This window comes from Aspergillus fumigatus, chromosome 6 (assembly GCF_000002655.1).
Source record: "Aspergillus fumigatus Af293 chromosome 6, whole genome shotgun sequence".
Classification (NCBI taxonomy): Eukaryota; Fungi; Ascomycota; class Eurotiomycetes; order Eurotiales; family Aspergillaceae; genus Aspergillus; species Aspergillus fumigatus.
Window position 1 is genome coordinate 2378313 of NC_007199.1, and position 20184 is coordinate 2398496.

The 20184-nt window shown below is 40.5% G+C and overlaps 2 protein-coding genes across 2 annotated transcripts; one reads left to right on the top strand and one right to left on the bottom strand.

Annotated features, from left to right (window-relative positions):
• Positions 1 to 11288: 11288 nt before the first annotated feature.
• AFUA_6G09760 (cytochrome P450) lies at positions 11289 to 12914 on the bottom strand (the record flags this gene model as incomplete). Its single annotated transcript, XM_745772.1, has 3 exons — positions 11289 to 11895; positions 11963 to 12381; positions 12465 to 12914. 3 exons carry the CDS (start codon positions 12912 to 12914, stop codon positions 11289 to 11291), a joined length of 1476 nt encoding a protein of 491 aa, XP_750865.1.
• A 1338-nt stretch (positions 12915 to 14252) lies between these two features.
• On the top strand, positions 14253 to 16730 carry AFUA_6G09770 (polyprenyl synthetase family protein; the record flags this gene model as incomplete). Its single annotated transcript, XM_745773.1, has 3 exons — positions 14253 to 14538; positions 14593 to 15701; positions 15762 to 16730. 3 exons carry the CDS (start codon positions 14253 to 14255, stop codon positions 16728 to 16730), a joined length of 2364 nt encoding a protein of 787 aa, XP_750866.1.
• Between the last annotated feature and the right edge of the window lie 3454 nt (positions 16731 to 20184).

Below are 20184 nucleotides of genomic sequence, written 5' to 3' on the forward strand. Positions count from 1 at the left end.
CTGAATAGGCTTAGTGCCTAGACATCTCGCCTTAATGGCTCATGTAAATATCTTCATTTCTCTCTCTTAGCTAGCAAAGATAGTTAGAATTAAGTCACTCATACTATTCTTACTCATAGGTTATAAGCCCTTATAGCTTATTATAAGGAGATCTTTATCTTTATCTCTATTCCCTATATTCTATATTTTAAAACGCGTTCTGTACGCATATTCTTATTAGTTAGATTAAAATTTTAACTATATAGATCTATACTACTCCTTCTTCCTTCTATAGTAATTCTTCTATAGAATCCAGCCTATCTTATTAAATTAGAAGCCTCTAAGGCCCTATTAATCTATCTAATTAAAATAGATATTAATATTAATATTAAACCCCACAAGGTTATCCCTATTCTTAAGGGCGAATCTAACGACTATCTGAATAGAAGGACTCTAGGGATACCTTTATAGTTATAACACTAACTATTAGAAGCTTCTATAATAAAGATATATTACCCTAAACTAACTAATACTCTATAAAATAAATTAAGAGCATATATACTAAAGTCTCCTATAAAGACTTAGAGAGTAGTAATCTCTTAAGCCTTAGTAAGCTATTAAAAACCCCCTAGCTTCTATAGTAGTAGTAGCTTTAACCTCCTCCCTACTAGTAATAGTCACTGTGGCTCTAAATTAACTTCTATTAATAGTCTTAGAGATAGAGGTTAATTAAAACATCTAAGAATAAACTATATATAATCACTAGCTCCTAGAATGCTATAAGTAATAAATAGAAGCATTTACTCATCTTAACTACTAGGTACTTATAATACTCTATACTACTATTAATAATATAGTAAAGGTATATATTTTAGGTCTTACTAATATAGTCTAGGCTTTTAAGAAGCTAAAGAGCCTATATAAATAATCTAGCAGAGATAGTCTCTTCTTACTATAGCAAAAAATATATAGGATTAAATATAACCTAAATAGTAATTATAATGCCTTTCTACAGAAATAGCAAGCTGTAATTACTAAGATATATACTCTAGGAGATCTACTAGACTAGATTAAATATTACTTATTCCTTTAATTAATTAAAGGCATCCCTTATCTAGATAACTTTATAATAAATATAAAAATAATAATAGCTAGCTAATAGATAGCCTTAGCTAATATCTATACTTAGTTTTAATATTTTAAATTTAAATAACGCGCAATAGGCATGGCGTGGACTTAATCTAATACTAATCAACTATCTACTAATTCTATTTAAGGGGGGTAAGGTAGCTAATATAGTAGATATAGTAATAATTAATCTAATACCTCACAGTCTAATTCTAATAGTAATTTAACTCTAAATTAGACTAATTAACATCCTCCTGATAGGCCTATAACTAAGGACCCTAATAATAAAGATGCTAGAGTTATCTGGTGTTACTACTATAGTAAATTTAGTAATTATCTCCTATCTAAATATTACTTAAAGAATGCTACTTCTAATCCTTTTATTACTACCTCCTTATAGAGAGAAGGCTAGAGAGGGCATAGCTATAGATATAGTAGATTTACTACTAATACTACTTCTTATTCTAATTAAGATAATAAGAATTATAATAAAGAGGCTAATTAGATTGCATTTAATAGAGACTCTCTATAGGTAAATAATATTAAGCTCTCCTGCTAGTAGATATAATATAAAGAGGTTAGTACTATTAACTAGGACTAACCCTATAACTAGATATTAGATTCTAGCGCGAGTAATATAATGACTCCTTACTATTCTTTATTTATTAACTATTAAGAGATAGTTCTACTAGTCTGTATAGCTATAGGTTAGGTCTTCTAGACTAAAGGCTATAGCACTATTATTATTAATCTTACCCTACTAAATAGCACTAAATATATCAGATCTATTATACTACTAAAAGTCTGGCATACACTAGCTCTTACTTATAATCTAATTTCTATTAGAAAGCTTATAGAATTAGGTATTAATACTATCTTCAGGAAGAATAGTAGTATTAAGCTTATCTATAATAGCTTAATTAAGGCCTTTGCTAAAATAATATAGAATTACTACTTTCTTTATACTACTAGCTATAAATCTATTAAAATATTTAAATAACTATAGCAGTCTAGCAGACTATTAGGCTTAGAAGATATTAAATATATATCTTGCCCTGGATATAAAGTATTTATTAATATAATAACTATTAAGGAACTATAGCTAATTAGTATTAAACTAGCTTATTAATATACTATATATCTATCTAAGCATTACCTCTGTATGCTTTCTAACTATATAACTAGCTTATATCTTAAGAAAGGGGGGTTACAACTTTCTTGTAGCCTATGTGTCATGGGTAAGGACTAATAGTTACTATATAGCTAGGATAAATCTATATAGTCTGGCCCTAGTAAGTTTTTATATATTAATATCTGCGGACTACTCAGTATCTAAGCCTATAGTAGAGAGATATACTTTCTAACTATTATAGATAATACTATATAGTTCTACTAGGTCTTCCTTCTTAAATCTTACACAGAGGTCCTAGATAAGCTTATTTAGGTGATTAATTACCTAGAGATATAGTTCTCTTATAAGGTTAAGAAAATCTGTGGAGATAATGCTACTAAGCATTAACTAATATAATTATATATAATAGATAAGGGTATTATCTAGGATCTAATACCTCCTTATATACTGCAGCTTAACAGTGTCATAAAGATTAAGAATTATTATCTTATTAAGCCTATTATCTTAGTTATAGCAGAGAACTAGCTCCCTAAGTATCTATAGAGGCACCTAGTTCTTATAGTTAACTATCTATCTAATTACCTCTTCTATTCTAAGATTAGTATAACTCATTATAAGGCACTCTATAGCATCTAGCTAGATATCTCCTATTAGTATACACTAGGCTGTAAGTGCTGGGTCTTAATACCTAAAAAATAGCATAAGAAGCTAGATCTATATATGTCTAAGGGCTGCTTTATTAGCTATATAGAAGGGTTCTATAAGATCTATGATATATCTACTAAGAAGATTATTCAATCTTATAATATTATCTTTATAGAAGAGCTGCAGATATCTACTAAGTTAGATATAACCTATAATCTAGATTAAACTAATTAATATAGTTAATAGGCTATTAATGAGACAAATTAACTGCTAGAATAATATCATATTCTAATTAAATTCCTTAAGATAAGAAATAGTAGATACTTACTACTTATATAGCCTCTAGTTCTAATTATTCTAGCTCCAGTCCCTTCTAACTTAGATTCTACTATATCTAAGATACCTAATTAGCTAATCTAATATAAATCTATAGGTATCCTTCCTAATCTCCTACTCCCTTCTTATTTTAAATATACTCTACAGCTTAATAATGCTTTTAATTATCCTATTATTAAATAATTAGCTAATCACAGCCCAGAGCTACTTAATCTAACTAATAAAAGCCTATAGATTCCTCCTATAGGACCTGCTTAACAGATAAGTAAGACTTAGGCCTTAGAGGATATCCTACTATATTATTCTATATACATTTAGAAACTATTATATTATACTATAGAAGCTATGGAGGGCCTAGCTATATACTTTAATAAGCTATTCTTACCTTAGCTAGTTTAAATAGCTGATATATATATTCTCTAGATAATTATTAATCACATCCTAGACCTAGTTAATAGAGTGGAGGAATAATTATATATCTATATAGTTAAATCTGCTATAGCTAATCTAGATATCTCCTATAATTTATAGAGAGATAATTTCCTTCCCTATACCTATACTAAGGCTATTATATGCAAGCATAGATCTAACTAGTATTAAGCTATCTATAAGGAAGTCTTAGAGCTTATCTATAATAGTACTTTTTAAGTAATTAACTAGTAAAAAGAGATAAGGCTTCTACCTCTTAAATAGATATTTAAGATTAAAAGGGACAGGACCCTCAAAGCTTGCCTTATTATCTAGGGATTCTACTAATATAAAGGAATTAACTTTAATAAAGTCTACACAGCTATTACTAAGCTAATAAGCTTTAAGCTTTTTATAGCTATTATAGCCTCTGATAGCTGGACCCTATACTATATTAATATTACTATTATATTTCTACATACCTATCTTAAAGAATTAATCTATATATATCTTCTAGAGGGCCTTTAATAGATAGGTAAATATACTTTATTTATAAAGACTTTATATAGCCTTAAGCAGTCCCCCTATAAATAGTACATGCTAGTCTATAACTTTCTCCTATCTATTAGTTTTAAATATATATATACTAATTATTCTGTCTTTATTAAACACAGTATTACTATACTACTCTATATAGATAATATTCTTATACTTTTAAATTCTAATAATTTTATTAATAACTTCCTTAAGCAGCTAGGAAAATTATTTAAATATACTAATAATAGTAAGGTTTCTGTCTACCTAGGGATTAATATACTATATTAAAAGAAAGGTATTTATCTTTATTAGAAAATATATATCCTAAAGATCCTTAGGTAGTTCAGCCTGTCTAACTGTCATCCCTATACTATACTATATAATAATAAGAAGATACTCTCTAATTCTATTAGTAAGGCTATAAAAGATAACATTCTTCTATACTAGGAGATGATTAGCTTACTTACCTAGCTTATACTAGGAACCTATCTAGATATTACTTTTACTATATCTAAGCTTGCTTACTTCACTAGGAATCCTAGCCTTAATTACTTTATTATAGTAAAGTATATATTCTACTATCTAGCAGAGATGCTTTTACTCTTATTATTTTATCCTTTTATATTTAGTAATCTTAATAGTTTTATTAATACTAATTAGGCTAGTCCTCACACTATTAAATTAGTCTTAATATCTAGATATATCTTCCTATTAGATAATTTACTTATCTCTTAGTATTTAAAACAGCAGACTAGTATTACTCTCTTATTAACTAAATTAGAATATATTACTATAGCCCTCATAGCTTAAGAAGTAATCTAGCTTATACTAATCTTATCTAAACTCTCTATCCTTAATAGGGTCTATTATCACCTTCCTATATATATTTGCACTAATAATTAAGGGGCTTAGTTATTAAATTATAATACAGAGTATTATACTTAGACTAAGTATATTAATATTAAATATTACTTCCTTTATTAAGAGGTTATAGCTAGTAAACTAGAGTATCTATATATACTAACCACTAAGCAGGCAGCTAATAACCTTACTAAGCCTCTAGTAACGAATAAATTTATATAGTTTATTAAATAGCTAGGAATAATTAATCTACTAGAGACTATTATACCTTCCTAATTAGGTAATAAGTTAAGTATATATACTAACTTCAGCTTAGAGCAAGGGGGGTATAAATACCACTCTCTCACCTATATTTCCTAAATAGGCTTAGTGCCTAGACATCTTGCCTTAATAGCTCACATAAATATCTTCATTTCTCTCTCTTAGCTAGTGAAGATAGTTAGAATCAAGTTACTCATACTATTCTCACTCACACTCATCACAAGTTATACAACGTCCTTTAAGAGGCATTAGTCTACAAAACTGGGCATATCATTAGAGAATGTACCATGACTTCACCATCAGGTTCCAGCATAAGTAAGGAAACATATAGCAGACTATATATAGAGTTTCTTAACAGCACATTGAGCATCTTTATTCCTGGTGATAAAAATAAGTAACTAATATGCTACGCGATGCAACTACTAGAGTCTCTAATAGCCTCCCTAGATATCAAAGACCCCACTGCCTATAGTATATTCACAATAGTTCTTTAGGTACCAGTTGAGATCATGAACAGTATATTAGAGTTCTATGGTATTCCCAAGCTATCTAATCTAGACCCTATCAGCCCAGTGCCTATCAACAATTCAGAATCTAAGTATGAGGATGCGCTAGAGGAGGTGTTCAACTAAGGGCTTTAATTACTTGGGGTGGCAAGGATGAATTACTGGCATTAGGACAGTCCAAACCTTAGCTGGTTCTATAGTTAAAGGACACAGCCATCACAGAGTATCAGCATCACACACTTTCAGACAGACACAAAACAACGGCCAAGGAACATACGGATAAAAAATTGAGGAGGGAACATCTGGATTAACTCAATTGGCCTGCTGGCTAGGTGTCCAGGTAGAGAATCCAACATCTTAAAGTGCGTCCTCCATCATTACTGATGATAAGGGTTACAATGCAATTAATTCAGATAAAGGTCCTAGGGGGTGACTTTGATATTTAGTTAGCACTAACAGAGACGCATTATAACCAGTTCCTTCATAACACCAAAATCCTCCCCATATAATTTGCACACATGCAAGGACCAGTTATCAACCACCATTACCTTATCAGTCAACTGTATCAACGCCTGCAGGATAGTAATAAGGAAGAAGACATTTAACAACAGGCAAGGAGATGGCTTGCCACAGTAATAGATTAATCCCAGCATTACAGGAATGCAGTCGTACACTTCACTAGCTATTTAAGACACCACCACCAGCAGTCTGTCAGATTGCGTCCAGCTCATTGACTGGAGGGGACTAGCAAGAGAACATTAAATAATCCTATATGCAAGGATATGACAGAGCCGGTAGTAAATCCACACCCATGCTATCCAGCAGGCCACGGGACCATGCTAGGATCTCTCTGGGTCAAGGGGATCTGCCCAAGTTGATAGGAGGTAAGTCGCCCAAGACTGCAGAGATTAGGCAGTCTCTAAGGCTCTAGACATAATATGGCTCTGTATTTAGTTCTGACTTTAGTTCTGTTTAATATATAGGTCCACTAGGCAACAGAGAAGGGGAAATAGCTCCACTAGGGGTTTACTTTTTGATGTCTCAGCAGATTATACAAGGTCAACAAGAAAGGGTGGAACTCTTTGCCCACTGATTATGCAGGCTACTGTCTAGAGGAGAAGTCAGCCAGTCCCCCAACTAGAGAATCAACGCGACTGTTATTAGTATATGATATATAACAGTATAGCAGACCTAAAGCACAGCCATCATCTGCATACTATTCAAATCTACCAAACCCTGAGAATAAAGGACCGCCGTTGTCCTATATATATGCTTTAGCCACTAATAGGAATTAGAATGATTATTATATATTATCATCTGCAGCTAATCAGCAGGTGATAGGTAATTAAGAAGTGATATAGAATGCAACGCACCTTAAATATTAATAAATTAAAGCTAGAAGTGGCTGTGAGCGCCGCGGGTAACTACTTAGGATTATAAATAGTATATATAAGCAGCTAAAGAGCTATTACATACTTGCATCAAGCTAGCTACATTAACTAGGGATTATAATAGGCAGCTGCTAATGCAGCCAGGCCAACACAGATAATACTTATAATAATGATTTTAGATCGCTCTTAGTCACACTAGGAGATGGGACCACATGTAATAGTAAACTAATTAAGGTAATACTACAATACAATCTCCTCTATGAGCATTAGTAGATTAAAGAAGGTTAGATTATAGTGACAGGTCTTGCCGCGCAGGGTGATATCTATTATATAATACTTTAGGGCTATTCTTGCTGTCTAATCTTAAAACACAAGATCTAAGAGTGATCTGTAGCCAGAGCATTATAAACCAGCTTAAGCACATTAAGAGCACCTTGGCCTGAGCTAATTACACTATTTAAAATATTAGAGAAGTAATCCTAGAGCACTTAACAGGGCTAATCTTAATCCTTTAGGCCCGGCAATTTTCACATCCTAGTTAGCCAGGACTAACAGATACCATAATAGCATGCTTAGATTAAGCAGATCAAGACAAAGTAGAGGATTGTAAATTACATATGCAGACTAAATAATAAAAGGGAAGGCTACTTAAGGCGGCCGCAAGGGCAGGCAATACCTTATATAACCGCGCGGACTTAAGACTCAGTCTAAGACTGTTCTTTTAACACTATTTTATAAGTAGATCCCCTAATTAAGGCATAGTGCGTATATTTAATGATCCAGAAAATAAACACACGCAAGATTAATTACAAATAACTCTATAGACAGAAAGCTAAGCATTCAGCAGTAGCATCAGATAGTGGGTAATGCTACTCTGTTACTAAGCATTCAGAAAATATGCTATTATATAAGTCAAAGACCTTATTTAGTTATCTCTTAATTATAGAAAGAAAGCAAATTTATAAATAGGAATAAATCCCTTGCTATAAGCAATTAAATTATAAGATAAATAGGAGCTCTATCCCTCCTAGGGTGCCTTATTGCTCTTCATCAGACCTGTTTTACTATAGATAAGATACTAATATACTACTCTGACATAAGCATTATTATTAGCATAACTACCATCCAGAAAGTTACTTTGCTTAGTATACATCCCTGTCCTAATTAGAACCTCTTTTTTAGGGCTAACCACCAGATAGAAAGGGTTCCTCAGATCTGCCATCCTTAACTAGCTTATAAAAGCCAGTTTTAATGTAACTATCCTTACTTAGTACTGCAGCTCTATAGAGGGAGTCCCAGTTAGAGTAGCAGTAGTTGAAGTCAACTATATATCTATTAACAGCCTAGAGCATGCACTTTATGGCTATGATACTGTTATCTCCACTATTAACTTAGCAGTATTCATGGACTAGCCCACAGCCATTAATGCAAGTATCTAGGCTAGTGTTAAGTGATTTATCCCAGCTAACTTTAGAGCCCTGACCACTGCCCTGGAGGCACAGGGTCTCCCCATGCATGCTCATCCTGTGGAGATCTAGAACTATCTGAAGGGAAAGGCCCGGTTAGGCGAGTTAGAGTATACCATTCTGGCTGTGGGCCTGTTCCTAGACTATGTGGTCTCAAGCCCATTTGTTGTTGACCAGGCCAACCGGATGGCTGTGCTGTATGATGGGCGGCGAGCATCCGTTCAGCACAACTAGTGTGGCTAGGATTGGGAAGGCCGTCGCCGGTGCATTGAGGAATGCGGACGCCACGAAGAACCGCGTGCTTTATGTGCACGACATGGTTTTGGCGCAGAGGAAGGTTTTAGCATTGGCAAGGAAGTTACAATCCGCCTGCAGAGGCTTGGACTGAACTGAACGTCGATGCTGAGGCTGAACTTGCTGACATGGTTCATCAAATCGGAGAGAAGAGAATCGAAATGTCTCTGATTCTGGGGTTGCTCAAGGCTGCTGTTTTTAGTGGGAAGTATCCGTCCGAGTATAAGACTGTGGACAACGAGCTTCTGGGTCTGGGCATTATGGGTGAAGAGGAGTTGGAAGCAATGTTTGGGGGGAAATGTAACTAGATCATCTGGCATAGTTCCTTGGATATACCCCGTTTGTCCCCAAACCCTCGGACTTCCAAGCGGTACATCCTTTGTTTGTCCTACAGCCGCTTTCGACGCTTATGCTGGGCCAGACAGGCGGCAAAATATGGAGCATCCGATGCTGCACCGTATCCTAACTGATATTTAAGCCTTGGCGCAGAACGTGTTCTTTATTATTGCGGCTGCGGATATCCTCCTGCAGGAGTCGAAAGACACGATAAAGAGGCTAGGGATGAGACCAAGGTTTTCCTGATTAGCCCAAAGCCCCAGATGGACGGTCTGTTTGTGTTTGAAACACTGGGTTTGAGCGCCAGTTCCATGGATGGTGGGAATGTGAGTTCCCTTGCTGTCATGTTCTGCCCAGGACGCTAATAGCAGCGGTACCATCTTCTGTTGTTGATGCCAGAACACACACTCAGGCTGCTGAAGGAGGTGTGCAGCTCTAAGCAACAACATGTTCATATTATTGTTCATATTGTTGTTTATACTAATACGTACTTCAATTGAGACCCAGATTCCTGATTATGTCTCATACGCGCATCCCGTAACAGTAGCCAGGCCATTCGTTGGCAACGGCCTACATTTAACGCGTTTAGGAAATCGGTCTGGTCCATTGTGGCCCCTTAATGTAAGCTTAATTACTGACTTGCTCCGTCATCGAGTCCCCAGCTGAAGAGACTGCCCTTCCGCGCAGACTAGCATAACCTACTATAGATGCTGACCAGTTTCGAGGATAATGCGAAGGATTATTGTCTCAGCGCAATATTTTGACCAGGAAACAGTTTCTTTCATTGAGTTGGGCGCAGTTCCTCTTTCTTCGTAGCAGACTCAATATAGCGCACAGTTTGTTGTCCGTACTCTATCCCGAGAACCCGGTTTCAAATGAAATGTCGCCCTACCTCTGAGCCTATGCCCTCGCTACACCCTGATCTCCCTCTCATCAGGCCTGCAGCGTGCAGACACTATCTACCGCTTCTGCTTAGTGCCACGTATCGCCGTGTGCCTAGTGCCTGATCCTGCAATCATCACGGCTGCGTCGGCTGGTTAACGTTTAGCGGCTCTACTAGCAGCAGCACCCCTGATTCTCATTCGTCTGTGTGATGCATTTGGGCAACGTCGTAGTTGTGCATTTAGGTATTTTGCCGCAATTTCCCCCAGGCTAGCCTGATCCTTCCGGCGATGTCGCCTAATATGAAGTCACAACGCTTTCCTCCGGTTTCATACCTTGGGAGTGTAGTGGACCATTCGGCAGCAACTATGGAAATGGTTAGAAGGACAGTTGACTGTCCTCATATTATGTATTATGAATACCCATGAATTCACTACGAAGCATAACTGTATAGATACTGTGTGAAATTGAATCATTATGTGAAAGCCACCAGCCACCAATCCAATGAGCGTACATAGTACAGAGTACTCCGTACAGATCTGTAATCACAGGGGAGACTGCTGCTTTTTCGGATTGGGAATTCGCCAAGCTTTGCTCGTTTGATAGATAGATACCCTTCCATGATCAGTGATCAGTGATTCGCTCAACCTAATCTGGAAAATGTTGCGGTGTCTTTCCTATCTTGGGGATTTAGACTTGGCATAACTAGATGTCGCTGGTTGAATATTGCATCTCCTCTTTTCTCCTCAGGAATTGCAGCAGATCACTGTTCGATTCTGGACTTGCATGCCAATTCTTGGTCATAGAGGCTAATGGCTAGTGAGGTAATGTTGTTAGGGACATGAACCAGATACATATTTCTAGATCTTATAGGGCCAACACATTATCTAGTGTTTCTCCATTCAGCACTAAATATAAGCTCGTTCATCTGCTCTGCTTATGCAGAAATACACAGCTTCAGTGCTGGCCCTATGCCTCTGGAATGTTGAAAGAGGGCTTCTCGTCTGCGTACTTTGCTCAAGCCAGTTACCAGTATTACCAACAAAGTCAACAGTTATCTGCGCCCTTGGAACAATTTTGTCTTGAGTACATGCATTCTGAGTCGATGGTACCTTGACTGAGTGGCCTAAGTCAGGCGGTCTTGCAGAATGGCCTTTATCTGATATTGAGAGTATATCATTCTGGAGTCAGTATCCTGCTCCCACACAAACCGTTTCTCGTCGACTATCTTCATATGGAAGCGGTATACCAGCAGCGCTGTTGTCAATCGGAGAGTCTGGAGGGCCATTTCCCTTCCAAGGCACGCTCGAGGGCCCGAGCTAAATGGCTTGAAGGCCTCGTGCACATCCTGCGCATAGGGACTGCCCTCGCCCCGTTCCACCCAGCGCTCCGGACGGTACTCGTCCGGGGCGTGCCAGTACTGGGGACTCCGCTGCATGGTGTACGTCTCCGTAAACACTTCTGTCCCTTTCGGGACGTAGAACCCTTCGATGATTGCTCCCGGAGACCGACGGGACGCAAACTTGCCCGCCACTGGGGGCGTGAGACGGAGCGACTCGTTGACACACCCGTTCAGATAGGGCAGCGAGAGCAGCTTCTTCCCCGTGATCTCGTCAATGCTCGGAAAGTTGCGGAAAAGTTCGCTCTGGAGCTTCTTGAGCACTCCTGGGGTCGACAGCAGTCGGTAGAAAAGCGCGGAGAGGGATGTCTCTGTTGTCTTGTAGCCGGCGATCCTAAAACACGATCATTCAGCCACTGTGCCCCCGCTACCCATGCCGGCCTCAAGGGGCCGCCACTCACAGTATGACGGTCGCGTTACTATGCAATTCCTCATAGCTTAACTCTAGTTCTGTGGGGTTCCTGCTTTTGTCGCCTGTGATGTGCGTGATAAAATCTGATCGGCCATCCTGTCGGTCAATACAACTAGAAAAGATGCCCCCAGTCAGCGGCGCCTTGATATCACAAAAACTGCTGCACATCTTCCAGCCATGTTGAACTTCTGGAGTGAGAATCACCGCGGGAATGATGTGTGTGAGAAATAATAGCAGGATGGTCATACTCCCTGAATGTGGCAGAGGGCAGGACCGCGCGCAGAGTCGCTGTGGGCACCAGCTGCATAGCCAGCCTAAGGACTCCTTCAATTTGCGGAACGGCATAATTGATAGCTTCCAGGATGGGAAAACACCCTTGGTATAGCGCAACCAGCGACCGCAACGTGTCTGTGTGCAGGGCAGCTTAGCAACGCACTCCATGGGCGTGGAGATGAAATGAATAAGGAGGACGCACCGTGCTTCTCTCGAACTAGAGGTTCCCCGAATGAAAGATCCCCAATAAGGTCCCAGAGGAACGTCGAAAAATATTCAGTCAAATCGATCACACCTGTGTCTTGCGCAAGTCGTTCCAACAGGCGGTCCATGTGCAGGCGCAGCAGGGATTCCTGTTCGAAAAGCGCCTTGGACGTAAAACCAGGCTGTAAACGCTTCCGCATCTTCTTATGCTCAGCTCGGTTCGAGAGTGACCCGATGTTGGCGGCTCCTAGTATCATCGAGAGCAGCACATCCTGTAGGGTTCCCTCTCGACCAAATAACTCATCGGAGCCGGTATGGGTTGGCTTGGCATTGTAGATCATCTTCTGGGCTTCGACGGTTGCGAACGACAGCTGATTGGGACCCACTCGAACAATAGGGCCTGTATCCCTCTGGCACGTCAGCAGGGCCACCGTAGCCCGAGAGAAGGGAGAGTATCGGACCATATCTTTTATGTAGTTCTGCCAGATCGGGGTTCAACGTCCGGCGGTACAAGCTGCTCATCGTCCAGAACTATGAGGACAGAAAGAGTCAATATTCTCAGACCACGTAGGGCCGGCAGCTTTGAAGTTGGACTCACCGGGAAAATCGCTCCAGTCCAAGGTCCGGGAACTCGCGCCAGGGGGTGAAAAAAGTAGTTATAGATGACCACTGACACCAACAGTCCCGTGCCCTAGCAGACAGACATTGACTCGTCAGTATACAACAGTCCATCTTGAGAAGTCATCTCGTACCAATGAACATGCCATAATGGCAACCTGCTCCGGACTGATTGCAGACATTGCCTTGAACTGCTGTGCACCCATAATGTGAAAAGAATGTGAGAGAGCCTGCGAGAGAGAAGATGGATCCGAATGATTTGACTTCAGCCAAGGTATCAGCATAGATTATGGCCCTTTCCCCGGCCGTCAACCGTCAACAGTGACTCCGTCCTCCTAGGCTCAATAGCTAGGGATGAAACAAGCCAGTCAGCTGGGAATGCGGCAAGCTTCCTGATACGACGGGGCATTACATAATGAGCTTACAGCCAAGGTTTACAAGGCACTGTGATTGACGGCTTTGATATTAATTATAGACCCCTCGTGATGATATTCCCCTTGCGGTGGATGAGTTGCGTTTTGGACAGACCCGATATGATGGGTTCAGGGTTCTGCACAACGTTGAATAGCAACCTGCCTGTAACCTTGCGTCCCGCAGACGGTCATCTATTTCCGTCAAAGTACTTAATATAATACCCGGCTGGATTTTCTCTCCTGTTTTGTTTGGTCTAGAATGCATTGCCTTCGGGAATCCCACAACGCTAGGTTCGTGATACCCCATATATCCTGTGATGATTGACCTCTTCCAGGGTTTCAGAGAGACTAAAACAGGGAAAGAACATGTTAAGCATAAATATAAACTTTTATTTTGAACTTGGCCACGCGGTTACTACATCAATGTGCAACCTCGCCGGAAGCAGATTTACGAGTCATGTATAAATGGTTCTAGAACATCACGGATGGGCTCAGCTCTGGGCTGTGGATTGTTTTGTAGATGACACCTTCACTGTCCACCTAGACCTCAATGTCTTACAATCGGTAAATAGGACCTGTCTCCTATAAAGGCTGCGGGGCGCCGTGGCTTACGAGAGAGCCCAGTCAGGAGCCTGTGTAACCTGGGAGACGGGGACTTAAAAGCAGCTCCTTGCTTTATTGTTATGATTAGTACTGCTATTCCACCATTAAATCATCTTTAAATATCTACGTCCCTCTGCGCTGCATCACTCGGTCCATACTCTTTGCACAATGGACGTCTGGGACCATTCCCGACCTATAGATGATGAGACAATCAAGAAGACGCCATCATTTACCACCTTACCAATCCGTATAAATAAGGAAAACGATGTCGCGGATGCAGCCACCAGGAGAGCTCTTCGGGACTGGGACCATTGTCTGCACGATGGCCTGGCGCAGAAAGTACAGATCTCTATCAGTGACCTCGGGAACCTGGGTGCTTTTGCCTACCCCGAGGTGCCTCCAGAGAGGCTGGCTATTCTGACCTACTTGACCGACCTAGGGATGCTGCATGACGGTCAGTAATGCGAACAGCAATCAACGGCGTCAGAGACAGCTGATCAGGTAGTAGATGGGTATGAGGCCATGGATATGGATCAAGCAAGGACAGAGCATCGTGAATTCGGTTCCCTCTTTGACCCCAACGAGCAGTTGCCATTACGCCGAGGCACCCGTGCTCCCAAGTTAAAGAAGCTAGTCTCGCAAATATTACTTGAGGCGATACGTATTGACCGCGATATGGGTATGTACATGTTTGACATGTATAACAAAGGATGGCTGTCCGTTGCAGGTGGGGAGGGCAAAGTGCCTCAGTTCAAGTCCCTGGAGGAATACCAAGCCTACAGAAGGGATGATTTCGGCATCAGGTATACACCCACCAATGTCAATTGCCCACATTTGGATTCATTATCAACTAACCTAACTACACCAATCAGGGCGTTCTGGCCGATGGTGGAGTTTGGCATGGCCATGCAACTGTCCGATGAAGACAAGAGACTGATCGAGCCAGTTATGGAACCCATTAACAAGGCAATCATCTGGACCAACGATTACTGGAGCTTCGATCGGGAGTACCATGAGTCTATAACGAACGGGAGTCGACTCACGAACGTGGTAGACGTGGTTCGACAGATCGAGAATAAGTCGATAGATGAGGCGAAAGCCGCGGTTCGCCAGCTACTCGTCGACCTGGAACAGCAATACCTTGAGCGGAAAAGGGCAATTTATGCCCAAAACCCATCGCTTCCCTCTCATCTGAGAAAATGGATTGAAGTGGTGGGAATTACCGTGGCTGGTACTCACTTTTGGGCCAGCTGCTCTCCCCGTCACCATGCCTGGCGCAAGAACTCAGGAAATGGACTAGAGCTCGCCAACCATGCGGCAGTCCCAACGCTAACTACCCCCAGCAACAACCACAATTTGTCCAATGGGTCTGACGAGCAGATGCAGGATTGGGGTAGTGGCACACGTACCCGAATCTGCCCGATAGCTGGACAAGAGGTCCTGCAGCCGAATGCGAAATTGTCACTGGGTAAACAGGACAGCGGGAATACCATGCGGGCTGCATTAGCACTTCTCGCAAGGGCAGCTGAACAATGTGAGAGCCTATTTAATGGTATGGAGCACGAGAGAGCTATGCTACTCCAATCTGATGACAAAAAGGCGAGGCTTTCCTGGGAAGTATGCTCTATCGTTTAGCCCTTGCGCATTCTAGCGAGCTCTTCTAATAAAGCGCTATAGGATCGCAGCAAAGGCTCCGATGAGTTAGACCATTCGTGGCACAAACCCGCAAGAACAGCCCTCCAAGGACCAATCCATTACATCTGTTCCATGCCCTCCAAGGGGGTCCGATCCAGGATGATCGAAGCGTTCAATTACTGGCTGGAGGTGGACGAGACTTCCTTGACCAAAATCCGGCGGCTGGTCGATCTCCTCCATAACGCGTCTCTGATTCTAGACGACATCGAAGACAACTCTCCCAAGCGGCGAGGACGGCCAGCCACACACACTATCTTCGGTCATTCTCAAGCGATCAACAGCGCCAATTTCATGTTTGTCCAAGCCGTTCAAGTCGCCCGCCAGTTCCGCAACCCCAACGTCGTTGATATTCTGCTCGAGGAACTGGAGAACCTTCATCTGGGACAGAGTTGGGATCTGGACTGGAAATACAAGCTCCGATGCCCGTCACCCTCTGAGTACCTGAATATGGTCGACAACAAAACCGGGGGTCTGTTTCGTCTTCTGTTGAGACTCATGCAGGCCGAAAAGAAAGGTACCACGGAGGTTGATCTGGACAGGCTCACCGTCCTGTTTGGCCGGTTCTTCCAGATCCGCGATGATTATATGAACCTCCGCTCCGGCCTATACACCGAGCAGAAAGGATTTTGCGAAGACCTCGACGAGGGCAAATTTTCGTATCCAATCGTCGTGTGTGTTGCGAACGATGCGCACTTTAGGGACATAATCAACGGGGTCTTCCGGCAGCGGCCTACCGCGATTACCAGTGGAATGCAGGCGCTGGCCCCCGAAATAAAACAATATGTTGTCGAATACCTCAGCACCAGTGGAGCATTCCAACACTGTCAGGAATTCCTGATGCAACTGGAAAATTCGATCGTGACTGAAATTGACCGGATTGAGAAGGTCACAAACGAGGCAAATCCAATGCTCCGACTATTATTGGAGAAGCTAAGTGTGAAGGAGAATTAATTCCCAGGCAATCACATTCGTACACCTCATTGAGGGTGCAAGATAAATATGAGTAGCTACAAGATGCCAGTCCATAATGGTCTGTCCGGGTTCCAACTGTATGCAATGGCGTGACTTTGTCCATTCAGACTTTTGCTGTATAATTTACCGCTTACTTTGGGGATTCGCTTCACTTGCCATTTAATGGATATCTTGCTTGCTACCGTATTATCTGCAGCCATATTTTGGGACATGCCGTAGCATTGCCGGCTGGTAATCCCTCTGTGTGAGACTTAGAGATCCATTTCTATCTCTGACACATCATCTAGCACTACAAGTAAGACAGAAGTCACAGAATTCAGCCTATCCTCTCCCTTATTGCATTGAAATGCAAATATACACAACAGAGGCACACAAGGATGGAGTAGTGGCTAACATGCATATTACTGAAAATTTAGAGTCTTGAGGTGACGCACTAAAACATCCATTATCTATAATTATGGTAACTGTCTTGATGCTGACCCCTTATAGTCTGGCTGCCAACACTCAGTAGGGCATTATTATCACGTGACTCTGGACTCAAGGACGACAGTTCAGCGAATGAATGATACTCCTACCACTAATCAAAATAATAATACGAGTATTCAGGCTGAGTTCCCCTTGAGATACAACTAGCCACATTGTCTACGGCGTCGTATACTGGTAGCTTAAGCTACAGTGCTGATGCTGACCTGGTAGCTTAGATCACAACTGTTGGGTCTTTAGGCCCAGATTGCTGTAGACTTCAAGACTCAAGTATTGTCTCACCTAGGCTGCATTCATAGCTATTTTAGTCTAATTTACTGTTAGTGGCACCTCATTGTGGGTCTCTTTTCTGCCTTCTTGTTACACATGTAACCTTTAAGCCCATGACTCGTGTAAGGTTGGACCATTGGTTACATAATGACTAGCAGTAATTTAGTAAGACGGCATTACAATATAACAAGCTTTTCCTGGAGGAGTAATTTAGGACTGTTTTATTAAATTATTACCTCTATATGATCATAAATGGATTGCTTGTGTGTTTAAGGTTATAATTGAACCATGATAGGGAGGGTCCAGGATGATATAGTACAGTAGTGAAGTAAGACGGTCCTTTTACAGAAGTCTTCTCTTATGGACGATTTGCAAGGTCCTCCAAGCCCATGCGTCATCTATGGTTGCGCTCCAAGTATAACAAAATATGTAAATATACTACCAACAGGGTACCTACTACATCAGCTGCTCTGGTTACGGCAAAATACATGACGGTGGCTTTGGCTGTTACCGCTCTGAGAAGTTGTTTGCATAAATGTCTTAGATATGAAACTCACTACCATTTAGGGAAGTAGTTGAAATTCCAGCTCGTAGTTTCCACATGCTTTCTCTTCGGTATACTCTCATGCGAATAAGCATGCCATGTCAGCCTAAATAACCATTCCGGAGCTCAATCTCCAGCGGCGCTCTGCATTTCTTTCAATGGACATTTCCATAATCTTTATCATGTTGTCGTACCCTAACGTAATTAGAACGCATACGCAATTTCCTACATTATGGTATTATTGTTTGCATGATTGGGTTTCTTGTCTGTCAGGCCCCAATGACAGATGAGTATGACAGATGGCAGATGTCATGGCGGACCGAAGCGAACCTAAGCTTGTCAAAGTTGTCATATTGCATCCTGTTCAGTGCATGAAGCAGGTATTCCAGAATTCTCATTGGTCCTGAGGCCAGGAGAGCCTTCTGATTGGTTTACAGCAGTTATTGTTATGTGCTGTCAGTTGATTATGTAATGTACGTCTACACTAATGTAATCCACGGCCGAGCGGCGAATACGACTGAAGTGCGAATTTTTGCCGCAAATCATCCTATCATTAAAGTTTTTCAACCACCAGTGTCATTGATTAGACTATCTACTAGTTGAATAGATAGCTATTTATTAGGGCAACTTCTTCTAGTATGTCTAATAGTCCAACATCCACTACAGGTTGGCGGAGCGCGCTGACAAGACATAGGTGTAGGCTTATTAATCTGGCTATTAACCTCTGTATTAAGCTGCTAAACGTGATTTTAGCCTTCTTGTATAGATAAAAGGACATCATTCCCTACTATAGCATGCCTTCTTACCCTTTTCTTTACCTTCCGCTCATTTTCAGCACGTAGGACCTTGATTTCTTCTTAGAGAAGAAGATTTATATTTATTGCTATCTGTGCGGCCTTTTCCAGATACTGAATATGAGCTATTAGACTGCTAGATAGCTTCTGTTTTTAGATGCTTCTCTGTATAGTGCGGACCTTGTAATTAAGCTAGTGAGGATTCTGAGGAGTCTGAAAGGCAGAAGAGATAGAGCCTTCAGCAAGTAGTGGTGTTGGTGTATAAAGTTAAAAAGTAATCTTTCTGAGGACCTGCTCTTTATTTAATGGCTTTAGACCAGCTCCTGTAAAGCTATTGTATATATTTACTTAGTTAAACACCTTATCTTATGCTGGTGGATATAGATGCAGGAAATCTTCCTTATTAATGTGGTTATTTCCAGCAACCATCATTCCTTCTACTAGTTTTCTGTATGAGTGTTTAAGCGGCCTGAAAACCCTAATATCTAGGGGTTGGAGAAGATGAGAAGTATATAATGGCATGCAGAGATAGATGATTGCATTCTCCTTGCAGAATATATTAAATTCTAGTGTTAAATAGCTAGAATGGCTATCAAGGATAAGCAACCGCTTTGCACTAGTTAAAAATCGCCTAGAATAAGGCTCAAACATAACTTTTAACTAGTGGAGGCCAATCTCATCTGTTGTCCAGCCATTCTGACTAGTTATAATTAATTAGTCTTGAAGAAGCTTAGGTTCTTGATACTAAGCAGCCTAGTGTTCTTTTCCCTTTAAGATAACCACTAGTGGTATAGAAGTCCCTTTAGAACTGATATATTTAATGATTGTAACCCATTTGCGGTTCCCTTGAATAACTATATAAGGTCTCTCACTATATTCTACTGCAGTAATAACCTTAGATATTATACAGAGTCCTATTGCAAAGCTAGTTTCGTCAAAGTTCTAGATATTATCTTCATGTATGCTGTGTTCTTAAATAGCTTTGCATATAGTCTCAAACCACTGTCTGATAACCTTAGGATCCTCCTGTTTTGCCCTCTGGTATGTAATCCTTTAATTATATCTTATACGTAGTTCAGGGCGACATTTTGTAAAGGAATAAGCCCAGTTTACTCTAAGAACTGCTGTTGAATCTTGTGTATATTCATAGAGCAAAATCTGTGCTATTCCACGCAGGAATTCTGGCTAAATTAAGAAGCCTTGCTTATCTGCATCTAATAGTTGCTTAATAAGAGTCTCTTCTTCAGTAGCTGTTAATTTGTGGCTATTTGCATGTGTTTCTGTTTATGATTTAACTCCAGATAGCTGCTTGCGAAGGGAGGATTCAGGGACACTAAATATC